General features: G+C 44.3%; 1 protein-coding gene and 1 long non-coding RNA gene across 38 annotated transcripts in view; both read right to left on the bottom strand.

Annotated features, from left to right (window-relative positions):
* Positions 1-5,339: 5,339 nt before the first annotated feature.
* On the bottom strand, positions 5,340-6,523 carry LOC134809109 (uncharacterized). The gene is made up of 2 exons (XR_010153851.1): positions 6,435-6,523; positions 5,340-5,526 (listed from the first exon to the last, which is right to left on the bottom strand). It is a non-coding gene; the product is annotated as an uncharacterized LOC134809109 (long non-coding RNA).
* A 3,737-nt stretch (positions 6,524-10,260) lies between these two features.
* The window catches only part of ZNF875 (zinc finger protein 875), an 81,513-nt gene continuing 77,590 nt past the window's right edge, over positions 10,261-14,183 (bottom strand). For 21 of the 37 annotated variants that reach the window (XM_063801589.1, XM_063801576.1, XM_063801590.1 and 18 more), the window contains one exon: positions 10,261-12,592. In XM_063801589.1, the coding sequence (XP_063657659.1) occupies positions 10,929-12,592 (1,664 nt within the window). In that variant the 3' untranslated portion in view covers positions 10,261-10,928. Of the gene's footprint in view, positions 12,596-14,183 lie in introns of all 37 variants that reach the window. The other 16 variants (XM_063801571.1, XM_063801582.1, XM_063801574.1 and 13 more) reach the window with 1 other exon arrangement.

The following is a 14,183-nucleotide window of genomic DNA, read 5'->3' as shown; positions in this document are numbered from 1 at the left end:
TGACCGTTTCTGTTACTGTGAGGATACCACTGATCCGATGTGTATCTGACTGTCTCCCGGTCTTACTGTTCCTTCACCCCCATCTCCTGCCATGGGCGGGGTCTGTGGTATCTTTTATTGAGGCAATCTCGGCGCTCACTGCAACCTCCGCCTCCCGGGTTCAAGCGATTCTAGTGCCTCAGCCTCCCGAGTAGCTGGGACTACAGGCGCCCGCCACCATACCCGGCTAATTTTTGCACTTTTAGTAGAGAAGGGGTTTCTCCATGTTGGCCAGGATGGTCCGGAACTGCTGGCCTCAAGCCATCCGCCCACCTCGGCCTCCCAAAGTGAGGGAACCATAGGCATGAGCCACCACGCCCCGCCTGTTATCCTCATTTTTATGCCCCATCTCTGCCTGTACCTAATGTGATGCCAGTCACAGAAGGGTGATTAGATTTCATTACTATGAGGTTGCTTGTTTGCACCAAAGCCGTAAGTAGTTTGGTAGCCGATAGCCCTGGTGTTTCTCCTGCTGTTGTTTCCATCTTTTCACTCTACAACTTTAGGGCCCAGCTTTAAGAAAACTGCCCACAGTCAGGACAAGAATGTGAGCCCCTGAGTGAAAGTTCCAGACTAAAGCAGCATTCTTCCCCATCTCCAGTCCCTGAAAGATCTGAAAGGTGCATCCATGTCACGATCCTAGTAAGTCAAGATTCTTATGCGGAAGCAAGGGGAAGTTCTTGAGAATGCCTCCTTGGAGAATACATCCTCCAGTCCCCTGCCACAGAGAGCCCTCTATTGCTAAGCCCAGAGAATCTTCCACAAAAGGAGTGTGGGTATTAGGGTAGAACTGATTGCTCTTTACTCTGTGAAATCGGGCTTTGTTACTTTCAGAAGAAATCAGACATTTTTTAAAGGCTCTACAAACATGTAATAGTTGGGTTGCTTTAATGGGGAAATTTACAAATTCAGTGTTCTTTGGATGATAATTGTGGTTTGGTACTTGACAATTACATTAAACAGTTCTTCCCTGGACTTAATTATCAGGAAAGTTAGAGATCATCTTGGATGTTTCATATCGAAGTGCTGAAATTTAAGATTCTCCATTCTTTTTGTTGAGACAGGGTCTCTCTCTGTCACCCAGGAGTACAGTAGGGCCATTTTGGCTCACTGCAGGCTTGACTTCCTGGGCTCAAGCAATCCTCCCGCCTCAGCCATCCAAGTAGCTGGTACCACAGATGCATGCCACCATGCTAAGTTCAGTTTTTAATTTTTTGTAGGGGTGTATATGACTATCTCCTTATATGTCAGTGATTATTGGAAGGCCTTTTGTCCTTTATTTTTCTTATATCACCAAGTCCAACACTAATTTAAGTTTGGTCATTTCCACAGATTAGGCAGTGGTTCTGAAAGTATGCCAACTATGTGGCCGCACTGCTATAACAAATAATGGTAGTGCTCTGTCCATCATGGTCTAGTCAAGAAAGCAGAACCACAGGGGAATTTAATTACAGGAAACTGATGACATAATGTTGGAGGGCTGAAAGAGCACAAAGGGAGAGATTTGTAACTTGAGGAAACAGCTAACACTCTAGAGCTTGGAGAACGAAAAGGAAGAAATGGATTTGCCACAACTTAAGAGCTCTGAGGAGGGGGTCTCAGCCCGGCAGTAACTGGTTTTGGCAGTCTAGTGCCTAGGGAAAGATAAAGCATAATTTTCTTTGGCCTTTTTTATTAAGATATTTTAAATGAACCCATACTCTAGTATTAATGCTAGTGAGGAACCTCTCTACACAATAATTCATGAATTTCAAATCCATATAAATAAAAAATCTGGCCTGGCGCGGTGGCTCACGCCTGTAATCCCAGCACTTTCGGAGGCCAAGATGGGTGGATCACGAGGTCAGGAGATTGAGACCATCCTGGCTAACATGGTGAAACCCCGTCTCTGCTAAAAATACAAAAAAATTAGCTGAGTGTGCTAGCGGGCGCCTGTAGTCCCAGCTACTCGGGAGGCTGAGGCAGAAGAATGGCGTGAACCGGGGAGGCGGAGGTTGCAGTGAGCTGAGATCACGCCACTGCACTCCAGCCTGGGCAACAGAGACTCTGTCTCAAAAAAAAAAAAAAAAAAAAAAAAAAAAAAAAAAAATTCCCCATGGCTAACTTCTGGGGAAGATAATTTGCATTTAATGGGTGACTGCTAAAATCCAAGAACTGCATAATTTCCTTTGTAAATGTTCTCATTTGTTACAATACTAAAAAATAAATATTTTTATCCAATCTTACAGTTGGGGGAACTGGGATGCAGAGGTGTGACAACTTTAAAAAGTTCAGATATGCTGGTATGGGACAGGAAACAACACTATTTACTTCTCTTTGGCATACATGCCCATGAAGGTAATAAGGTTGATCTTCCTTTATCAGAGCAGTAGTCTTTAAAATGTTTTGCTCTATACCTCTTGAAACAATTTTGAAAAATAATAAAGCCCTTTTTACATTTTTAAATAATGCAAAGATATCATTTCTAGCATTTTTTTTTTTTTTTTTTTATGGAGTCTCGCTCGTCGCCCAGGCTGGAGTGCAATGGCACGGTCTCGGCTCACTGCAACCTCCGCTTCCTGAGTTCAAGTGATTCTCCTGCCTCAGCCTCCCAAGTAACTGGGACTACAGCCACGTGGCACCACACCTGGCTAATTTTTGTATTTTTAGTAGAGACGGGGTATCGCCACGTTGACCAGGCTGGTGTCGAACTCCTGACCTCATGAACTGCCCGCCTTGCCCTCCCAAAGTGCTGGGATTACAGGCATGGGCCACGGTGCCCAGCCTCTTGCATATTTTTAATACTGATATTTTAAAATAAGATTTTTAGGCTGGGCACCGTGGCCCATGCATGCCTGTAACCCCAGCATTTTGGGAGGCCGAGGCGGACGTATCACTTAAGGTCAGGATTCAAGACCAGCCTGGCCAACATGGTGAAATCCCGTCTCCACTAAAAATACAAAAATATGCCAGGTGTGGTGGCAGGCGCCTGTAATCCCAGCTACTCAGGAGGCTGAGGCAGGAGAATCGCTTGAACCCAGGAGGCGGGGGCTGCAGTGAACTGAGATCATGCTACTGCACTCCAGCCTGGGCAACAGAGCACGACTCTCTCTCAAAAAATAGTAATAATAGGCGGGGCGTGGTGGCTCACGCCTGTAATCCCAGATCTTTGGGAGGCCGAGGCGGGCGGATCATGATGTCAGGAGATTGAGACCATCCTGGCTAACACGGTGAAACCCCGTCTCTACTAAAAATACAAAAACAAAATTAGCCGGGCGTGGTGGCGGGCGCCTCTAGTCCCAGCTACTCGGGAGGCTGAGGCAGGAGAATGGCATGAACCCGGGAGGCGGAGCTTGCAGTGAGCTGAGATCGCGCCACTGCACTCCAGCCTGGGCGACAAAGCGAGACTAGGTCTCAAAAAAAAAAAAAAAAAAAAAGGAATAATAAATAAATAAAAATAAAATAAGATTTTTATATCATTCTTTAAAACCCATGCAGTGGAATCTAAATACCATTGCAATTTTATAACCACCATCATTCATTAAACATACATGAGCCAGCTCTTTTTTAACATTTATAGGTACGTACACTGTACCTTTTTCTTACAATCATTTCCATTCCACTTCTGTCACTGAAATTTTATCTTAATACAATAATTGATAGGTCAGGTGTGGTGCCTCAGGCCTGTAATCCCAGCACTTTGGGAGGCCAAGGCGGGCAGATCACTTGAGGTCAGAAGTTTGAGATCAGCCTGACCAACGTGGTGAAACCCTGTCTCCACTGAAAATACAAAAATTAGCCAGGCTTGGTGGGAGGCGCCTGTAATCTCAGCTACTCAGGAGCCTGAGGCACAAGAATCGCTTGAACCCTGGAGGCAGAGGTTGCAGTGAGCCTAGGTCTTGCCACTGCACTCCAGCCTGGGTGACAGCAAGACTCCATCTCAAGACAAAACAAAAATAATAATAATTGCTTACCCTTAAAAGTCTTAAACTACCGTTTTACTTCGCTGTAACAAAAATGAAATTGTACTTTTTTTTCTTCCTACCAAAGGTTCTAAGTGTCAAAAAATTTCTTAAAGATTCATTTTATTATTATTATTATTATTTTTTGAGACAAAGTCTTGCTGTGTCAACAGGCTGGAGTGCAGTGGCACGATCTCAGCTCACTGCAACCTCCGCCTCCCAGGTTCAAGCGATTCTCCTGCCTCAGCCTCCTGAGGAGCTGGGATTACAGGCACCTGCCACCATGCCCAGCTAATATTTGTATTTTTAGTAGGGATGGGGTTTCACCATGTTGGCCAGGATGGTCTTCATCTCCTGAACTTGTGATCCACCTGCCTCGGCCTCCCCAAGTGCTGGGGTTACCGGCATGAGCCATCGCACCCGGCCTATTTTATTATTATTTCTCAATTGGTCAAAATAATATATTTAACATTTTAATATTATTAAACATACAAAAGGCCGCACTTTGGCCCTCCTCTAGTCAAGCAGTTTCCTTCCTGGTGAAAGTCCATAGGCAGAAACATGCCTGCAAAGATCTCACAACCTTCTTTCAGACCATGCTCTGGGTATCCAAATCCCCAGGATTTCCTGTTCAAATGGACTCCAGCCTGCTTCCAGAGCCTGTATTTCTTCTGTGTCCAAAGCCCCTTCCAAAGGTGGAATGTGCTGCCTATCCACAAAATGTGGCCAAATGAGAGCAATTTGGTAAGGCTGGACAGAGCTTAGATATGCAAGCTGGAGTGTCCACATGTGGGAATAGAAGACCTCTTACGATGTGGGACAAGGATGGCGGTGGGAACAGAAGGGGACTGGCTGGGGACCTCCATCTGTACTGTTGACCCAGGTCTCTACATGTCAGTGACAGGCTCGTTTATGTATAAACTATTTTGGAGACCAATGGTCTTATGATGATGGTGGTTTGAATTTGGGTCATCACTGGAAGAGGCAATGAGAAATTGTCAGATTGGGATACAGTTTGAGTGTAGAACTAACAGAAGTTGCTGATGCTTGGTTGTGAATGTAGGGAAAGAGAGAAGTTCAATATAATGCCTAAATGTCTTGAGCCCCTGGATAAAAGGTAGTGTTATTTACTAAGATAGGGGAAAATGAGTATGTGGCAGTTATCTAGGATGGGGTGGGTGGTGAGGTATCATGTTAAGTTGCAGATGCTTGTTGGATTTCAAAAGAGTGATATCAAGTAGGCATTTAGATATATGTGTGTGGAGCTCAGTGAAATGTTGGTACTAGAGATACGAATTTGGGAATTTCAATTAAGACGCTTTTAATAGGAAGTTATACAGTTATATGCTCAACTGAAAGTAGCTTATACAGTAAAGATATTTATTTCCCCACTTAGCAAGAAGTTCAGTTGGCTTAGCAGGTGACCAATTGTAGCAAGAATCCTTCCTCCTGCTCTGCAGTCCTCAATGTATTGGCAGTGTTGCTTTATGTGGTTGCAAGGTAGCTGCAGCAGCTCCGGTCCTCACACAATGTCTTCATTCTGTGTCTAGTTCCAGAATGAAATACTTTTGTTTTGTTTTGTTTTTCATTCTTGTGGGTCTCTTTTTTTTTTTTTTTTTTTTTGAGACAGAGTCTTGCTTGCTCTGTTGCCCAGGCTGGAGTGCAGTGGTGCAATCTCGGCTCACCGCAACCTCCACCTCCCGGGTTCAAGTGATTCTCCTGCCTCAGCCCCCGAGTAGCTGGGGTTACAGGTGTGCGCCACCATGCCCGGCTAATTTTTGTATTTTTAGTAGAGACGAGGTTTTGTCATGTTGGCCAGACTGGTCTCGAACTCCTGACCCCAAGTGATCCGCCCGCCTCAGCCTCCCAAAGGGCTGGGATTACAAGCATGAGCCACTGTGCCTGGCCCCCAAACATTATCTGACCACACTTAGATAACCACTGTTACATAATAATTAGAATTAAATGAAATAGCTATTTAAAAACTTACTTAGATCAGGCGTGGTGGCTCAGGCCTGTAATCCCAGCACTCTGGGAGGCCGAGGCAGGTGGATCACCTGAAGTCAGGACTCGAGACCAGCCTAGCCAACATGGGGAAACCCTGTCTCTACTAAAAATACCAAAATTAGCTGGGCATGGTGGTATGCACCTGTAATTCTAGCTACTCGGGAGGCTGAGGCAGGAAATCAGTTGAACCCGGGAGGCGGAAGTTGTGGTGAGCCAAGATCGCACCACTGCACTCCAGCCTGGGTGACAGAGTGCGACTCCATCTCAAAAAAAATAAAAATTTAAAAATAAATAAAATAAACAAATAAAAACTTACTATGACCTCTTTTAAAATTGAACATTTTAATGGTGACCATAACAGACTTGTGGATTTGAGGTGATATTGTCTCATACTGTTTACCATCTGTTCTTCAAATTTTTCTTTGTGTAGTGTAGTCTACTACTTACCGTGAGAATGGTAGGATGGACAGTGGTTACTCTGGGACAGGTTTCTGTTGGTTTTAAACATCTAGAGCTGTCATCTCAGGATGGGAAAGATAAGGCACTAGTGAATGGCTTTCTAGACAGACTGGAAAATCATCAAAACACCAGACTCAGAAGAAGCCACATAACTGAATACTTTGTGGTGCTTGCCTCCTAATCAGCTTCCAAGTTTGCACACAGATTTTAGTACCAGGCCAGGCCCAGGTGGACAGCTCAGGTTATCTGCCTCAATTTTCTCTCCTGAGAGGTTCTGAGCAGAGGGCCTAATGTGAGTTTAACAATCAACACGGTTGGGGCTGGGGCTGGGCCAAAGGATAGAATGTAGCCTTCTACCCCTTTCTTACAATTCCTGTTCTATTTGCGTGGCTCCATAGAAACCATATCCTGGGGTTTGTATCTTTTTAAATATATTTAAGTCTTCAGGTAGCAACTGTTCTATTTTTTGCTAAGAGTTTTTAACAATTTAAGACAAAATCTTAGTTATATGGATGAATTAAATTGAAAGCTGTATACTATCACACTGGTCTTTATTATTATTTTTGAGACAGTCTCACTCTGTCGCCCAGGCTGGAATGCAGTGGCCAATCTCAGCTCACTGCAATCTCCGCCTCCTGGGCTCAAGCGATTCTCCTCCTGAGTAGTGGGTATTACAGCCATGCACCATCACGGCCTGGCTAATTTCTGTATTTTTAGTAGAGATGGAGTTTCACCATGTTGTCCAGGCTGGTCTCGAACTCCTGGCCTCAAGTGATCCACACGCCTCAGTCTCCCAAAATGTTGGGATTACAGGTGTGATCTACCACACCCAGCCACACTGGTCTTTAAATAAAATAAAAATAAATTGAAAGCTGTGATATTCTTTCTAAAAGTTAAACACAAAAAGAACATGTTTAACTTTGAAATCGTTTTGTGACATAATTTTATGGAAGAGAATAATTAAATTCTAAGACTCTAGGGGATTAAAACAATAGTTTTTAAACTATTATAAAATAGTTTATCTCAAAGTTTTTTTTTTTTTTTTTTTTGAGATGGAGTCTCGCTCTGTTACCCAAGCTGGAGTGCAGTGATGTGATCTCAGCTCACTGTAACCCCCGCCTCCCAGGTTCAAGCGATTCTCCTGCCTCAGCCTCCTGAGTAGCTGGGACTAGAGGTACCCACCACCACGCTTGGCTAATTTTTGTATTTTTAGTAGAGATGGGGTTTCACCATATTGGCCAGGCTGGCCTCAAACTCCTGACCTTGTGATCTGCCTGCCTTGGCCTCCCAAAGTGCTGGGATTACAGGTGTGAGACACTGTACCCGGCCTCAAAGTATTTTTCTGTTAAGAAGTATGAAAGCCAGCCCATGAATTGCCATGGGGGAGGGCTGGGAAAAGCCAGCCATGCCAAGTACTCCACCTAGGATAACACTTCATAATTTTTTACCAGATCTTCTAACTCTACTCACTCACTTAGATGTTGAACAAAAATTAAGATCCTAACATCTCTTACCATTTTGGACAGTGATGCCCTAACTGTAACTCCTTTGCATAAATAAATAAATCTACATTTATTTTTTCCCTAAATTGATAGCCAACAACACAAACACTGAATCTTACGATTGCCATTTTCACGCTGATTTGAAATCCTGTTTTATCGCATTCAAAATGCTCATATATGGATGGGTTTGTTTTTCTGTTTTTTAAAATATGGTTCTAAAGAGCTATTCTAAAAACTTATATATGAACAAAGACATGTTACTATATAGTTTCTATATTTTCCTAATGATTCTTGGAAATTTTATTTTCCAAATAAAATTCAGAATCATTCAGTCTAGTTCCATGAAAAAAAAACAAAAAACAAACAAACTGGGACCTAACCTAGTATTTAATTTGTTGAACACTGCCATTAAAAAATATATGTTCCCAACCAGAAGAATGGTACATTTTTACAATGGTTGGAAATATTTAAACTCAAGAATTACCTGTAGGATGTTGTTTGGTAATTCAAAGGAGAATAGAAATTAATTTCATTTTCTATTTCTGCATATTGTGTGTTTTATAAATAAAACAACAATACACTTCTAGTCTAAATACATCAGTCAATAAAAATATCTTCAATGTGGATTCAACCCAGAAACCAGAGAAAACCCCAGAAGGCTTAAGCAAAGTTAGGGTATTTTTAAAAATGGACCTCTTCCTAAAACCTAGAGCTAGGATACTTGCAGTCACCTAGATATAATAAAACCCTCTTCTACCCATGGACTATCCCTGTCTCCATGAATTAACCATTCCCCAAACTCTCCCCTGAGGCTGACTCTGTGGGGTCATGGTCTGGGGAACACATAGTAAATCAGCCATGGTGTCTTCCAAGTCTCTTGTTCCCAGTTAGGACAGATGGACATCAAAAGACAAGCTCTAGTATTGTTGTCTTGAGGCAGAAATTAGAGAAAGAAGAAAATAAAATTTAAAAAGAGAAAAATAAGCTTTCCATATTAGGCTGACTCATCCTAAAGGCGGTAGCAGGCAAAGCCTGGACCCAGGCGAGGTCTCGATAAACGTTTTCAAAGAAGCAAAGGCTTGAAGGAATGTGCTCTGGAGACTCTCCCAGCACTCCCTCAACATAAGGATAAGAAAAAGTAAAGATCCCCCTCGAATCCCACCTCCCTCCGTGTGATTGTACCTTGCTCTGCAAGTTTTATCAGGTTATAGATTCCTGTTTTCTGTAACTAGTAACTTCAAGTATTCTGTTTTATCTAAGCAGCACAGTGAAAGTTTTAAGATATGCCTGAGGCAGGCCTGGGCTGCAGCCGTCTGGGCACCATAGCAAAGGTTATGAGATAAGCCCATGCAAGCCTCTTTTGAGCAAGCCTAGATAACAGCCATCTGGGCTGCATAAGCAAGGGTCATATGTAATCCTGAGTTATACACCTGTCACAATTTGATTAACTGCCTTTGCTCTGCCTCTGTATCCTGGCTTTTGCACCACTACGTTTTGCACCACTGTAAGCTTGTTTCAAGTTAGCCTACCCACTTCGAGAAGTGTGTATAAAAGTCAAATGCTGTCTTTGTTCTGGGCCCAGTTTTTGGATGTTAATCCTCTGGGTCTGCGTGCACTCAATAAATCCTCCTGTCGGCTGGGCGCGGTGGCTCATGCCTGTAATCCCAGTACTTTGGGAGGCTGAGGCAGGTGGATCATGAGGTCAGGAGATCGAGACCATCCTGGCTAACACGGTGAAACCTCATCTCTACTAAAAATACAAAAAATTAGCCGGGTGAGGTGGCGGGCACCTGTAGTCCCAGCTCCTCGGGAGGCTGAGGCAGAAGAATGGCGTGAACCTGGGGGGTGGAGCCTGCAGTGAGCCAAGATCGCGCCACTGCACTCCAGCCTGGGTGACAGAGCGAGACTCTGTCTCAAAAAAATAAATAAATAAATCCTCCTGTCTCACCCCATGGTCTCTCTGGTCCTCCTTCATTCCTTCGTTTCTGTAACATCCAGGGTACAGTGGAAGGAATGTTCAAAGTGTACCTGTAAAATGACACTGGAATAGTATTCATTTCCTAATTTCAACCCATTTAAAAGTACTTTCTCCATCAAGTTACTGACACAGGATTTTTCTCAGCCACATTGCCAACTGAGGACCTCCACAGCCAGTGACAGCCCTCTGCCTGGACCTCACTTAGCCCTGGGCCTGCTGCTGGAGGTGCCCTGCCCTCTTGGCCTGCCTGTGTTATAGCTTATACCCATGTTTAGCGGTTCTGAGCGCTTGTCCTGAGTCCAAAAAGAATGAGGATACACTGACAATTGAAGGGTGAGGATGGGTAGAAAAGAATTTTATTGAGCGAAAGAACAGCTCTCAGTGGAGAGGGGATGCAGGGAGTGGTCAACCCCCACAGCAGGGTGATTTCTCTCCTCACTGCAGTTGAGTCTGGGTCTTTTATGGGCTCAGAATAGGGGAATACATGTTGACTGATTTGTAAGTATGCAAAGGCACCACTCAAAGGTGGGTACAGCAGTGTAAAAACCAATTAGGAAAGGGCAGGTATATGTAAAATAGGTGAGGGGTTGGGATCAATCGGAGGAAAGCACACCAAATGGGAAGACAGGTTCTCAATTTAGTATGAGGATTTAGCCGGGACTGTCTTCAGCTTTAAGGTTGGGTTTCACCAGGTACCCACCCCTATCTGCCTGGGCATTTGACTGCCTCCTGCCACTATCATTACCTGATTGGGTTTCCACAACCCACCATCCACAGTGAGGAAGGGCAGGGCTCCTGAAAATGAGCCAGCAATTCTCCTTCAGGTGGATGGAGATACAAGTCTTACCAGTACAGTCTCATGCACAATCACACACACAATGTCTCCACTTTGGTATCTAGCAATGGCTGAAAAAGCCACAGCACTGTGTGTGTCCTCTGATGTCTGATGAAGTATGACTCCTGGCTAAAGGCTGTACCACATTCCCTGTACACATAAAGTTTCTATCCTGAGTGTGTCCTCTGATGTCTGATAAGGTTGGACTTCCGACTAAAGCCCCGTCCACACTTTCTGCAAATATAAGGCTTCTCTCCTGAATGTGTCCTCTGGTGTCTAATGAGGTGTGACTGCCGGCTAAAGCCTTGCCCACATTCCCTGCACACATGCGGCTTCCCCCCTGCGTGTGCTCTCTGGTGTTTAATGAGAGTTAACTTAGCACAAAAGCCTTGCCCACACTCCCTGCACACAAAGGCACCTGAGTGTGCCCTCTTGTGCCTAAACAGGTTAGGCTTCTGCCGAAATCTTCTGCCACACTCCCTGCACATAAAAGGCTTTTCCCCTGAATGTGTCCTCTGGTGTGAAATGAGGGTGGACTTATCATTAAAGCCTCGTCCACACTCAGCACATACAAATGGCTTCTCCCCTGAGTGTGTCCTCTGGTGCGTGATGAGGGTTGATTTCCGAGTAAAGCCTCGCCCACACTCCGTACATACAAATGGCTTCTCCCCTGTGTGTGACCTCTGGTGTTTGTTAAGGTTTGACTTCAGGCTAAAGCACTGGCCGCACTCCAGGCAGACATAAGGTTTAACCCCTGAGTGTGTCCTCTGGTGTGTTTTGAGGTTTGATTTCCAGCTAAAGTGACGCCCACATTCTGTGCATACATAAGGCTTCTCTCCTGTGTGTGTCCTTAAGTGTCTGATGAGGTGTGACTTCTGGCTAAAGCCTTGCTCACACTCCCTGCAAATGTAAGGCTTCTCTCCTGAATGTGTCCTCTTGTGTCTGACCAGGTGTGAATGCTGGCGAAAGCCACGCCCACATTCCCTGCAAACATAAGGCTTCTCCCCAGTGTGCGCCCTCTGGTGGGTGATGAGGTTTGACTTCAGGCTAAAGCTCTGCCCACATTCCTTGCACACATAAGGCTTGAGCCCTGAGTGTGTCCGCTGATGTGTAAAGAGGTTCGACTTCCAAGTAAAGCCTCGTCCACAATCCTTGCACACATAAGGTTTCTCCCCTGAGTGTGTCCTCTGATGTGTGATCAGGTTTGACTTCCACGTAAAGCCTCGCCCACATTCCCTGCACCCATAAGGCTTTCCCCCAGAGTGTGTCCTTGGGTTTTTGATGAGGATTGACATACTGCCAAAGCTGTCTCCCCACTCAGTGTACATGTAAGGTGTCTCCCCAGTTTGTGTCTTCTGGAGGCTAAGGAGGTTTGACTCCTTGATAAAGCCTGGCCCAAACTCTTCATATTTGATTTCTCCAAATCCTGAGACTTCTAAACCATGCAATACTTTGTCTGTTTCCTCTAGGTCTGCCCTCCGTTCAGGGCTGGGCCCTATATCCACCACTGTGTTGTCTTCCTTGGACTGTGCTGGCTGTTCTTCAGGTGGGCTAGAAAGTACCTTTGAAGTGCCATTTTTGCTTACTCTCCCAAACAGGAGTCTGGAGTCTTCTCCCTCTTGAATCCATTCTGCTTTGCCACTCAAGCAGAATGGATCCTGCTGTTGTTTCGGATCTTCTGGATAGTGTTTTCCCAGCTGGAGAGGATTTCCTGCCCATAAACTTGAAAACAGCTGAGAGAGATGACTCAGCCACACATGTTGGCTGAGAGCTTGCTGATTGGAGAAAATCAGAGGGCAGGAGGGACTAAGTTGAATTTCTGGCTTCGATTCTGCTGAAGAAAGAACATTTTCAGAGGGGCCATAGGTAGGGCTGTGTAGTCAATTTTGCCTTGCCCACTGGTCATTCATAATATATTTACATCACAAGCTATCTCCCAGTTAGACATCCTTCCCAGCATCTATTTTTCATTTCACTTCACGCATTACACTTTCGTTTTTTGTTTTTTTTTAAATGGAGTCTTTCTTTCACCCAAGCTGGAGTGCAGTGGTGCGATCTCAGCTCACTGCAACCTCCGCCTCCAGGGTTCAAGCGATTCTCCTGCCTTAGCCTCCCGAGTAGCTGGGGTTACAGGCGCCCAAGACCACGCCCAGCTAATTTTTGTATTTTTAGTAAAGACAGAGTTTTGCCGTGTTTGCCAGGCTGGTCTTGAACTCCTGACGTCAGGTCAGCCTAAGCCTCCCAAAGTGCTGGGAATACAGGCATAAGCCACTGTGTCCAGCCCTATGCATTACATTTTCTATTGCAGGAGTTGGCAAACTGACCTGACAGGCCAAATCCAGCCTGAAACCTGTTTCTGTATGGCCTGCCAGCTAAAAATGGTTTTTTACCTTTTTAAGGGGTTGAATTCAAAAGAGGGAGACACAGAAAAGAGAAAGGAAGGAAGAAGAAGGAGGTGGAGGAGGAGAAGGAAAAGGAGGAGAAGAAGAAAGAAGAAGTGGCAAATATTGCACGTGTTCTCAAAAACTTAAAATATGACGCCTGTAGTCCCAGCACTTTGGGAAGCCGAGGTGGGCAGATCACGAGGTCAAGAGATTGAGACCATCCTGGCCAACATGGTGAAACCCTGTCTTCACTAAAAATAGAAAAATTAGCTGGCTATGGTAGCACACACATGTAGTCCCAGCTACTTGGGAGGCTGAGGCAGGAGAATCGCTTGAACCCGGGAGGCGGATGTTGCAGTGAGCTGAGATCGTGCCACCACACTCCAGCCTGGTGACACAGTGAGACTCTGTCTCAAAAGAAAAAAAAAGGAGGGGACAAACAAAATGAGGAGAAAATAAATGAAAGGCATCTTAACTGGAAAGGAAGAAGTAAAAAAAATCTCTTTTGTTCACAGATTATATAATTTTGTAAGCATAAAATTTCAAAAAAGCAACTAGAAGTCATAATTGTACTTAGGTCATATAAGATAAATATATAAAAAATAATTATATTTCTATATACTAGCAATGACTATTCTAAAAATGAAACTGAGAAAACAATACTATTCACGATAGCATAAAAATAATAAAATGCTAAGGAATAAATGTGACAAAGTAGCACAAAATTTGTAAACTGAAAATTAAGGCTGGGCACGGTGGCTCATGCCTGTAATCCCAACACTTAAGGAGGCTGAGGTGGGAGGATTGCTTGAGGCCAGAAGTTTGAGGCCAGTTTGGGCAACATAGTGGGATGAAAGAAAGAGAAGAGAAAGAGAAAAGGAAAGGAAAGGAGGAAAAGAAGAAAGATTTTTAAAAAGAAAATTAACAAACATTGTTGAATGAAGTTAAAGCTCCAAATAAATAGGGAGACAGTCATAGATTGGAAGGCTTACTATTATTAAGATGGTGATTCTCACCAACATTTATCTGCAGATTCAA

The sequence above is a fragment of the Pan troglodytes genome, chromosome 20, assembly GCF_028858775.2.
Source record: "Pan troglodytes isolate AG18354 chromosome 20, NHGRI_mPanTro3-v2.0_pri, whole genome shotgun sequence".
In the NCBI taxonomy this organism is placed as follows: Eukaryota; Metazoa; Chordata; class Mammalia; order Primates; family Hominidae; genus Pan; species Pan troglodytes.
Note: the sequence above shows the minus strand (reverse complement) of the source record. Positions and strands in the feature narration are given on the sequence as shown.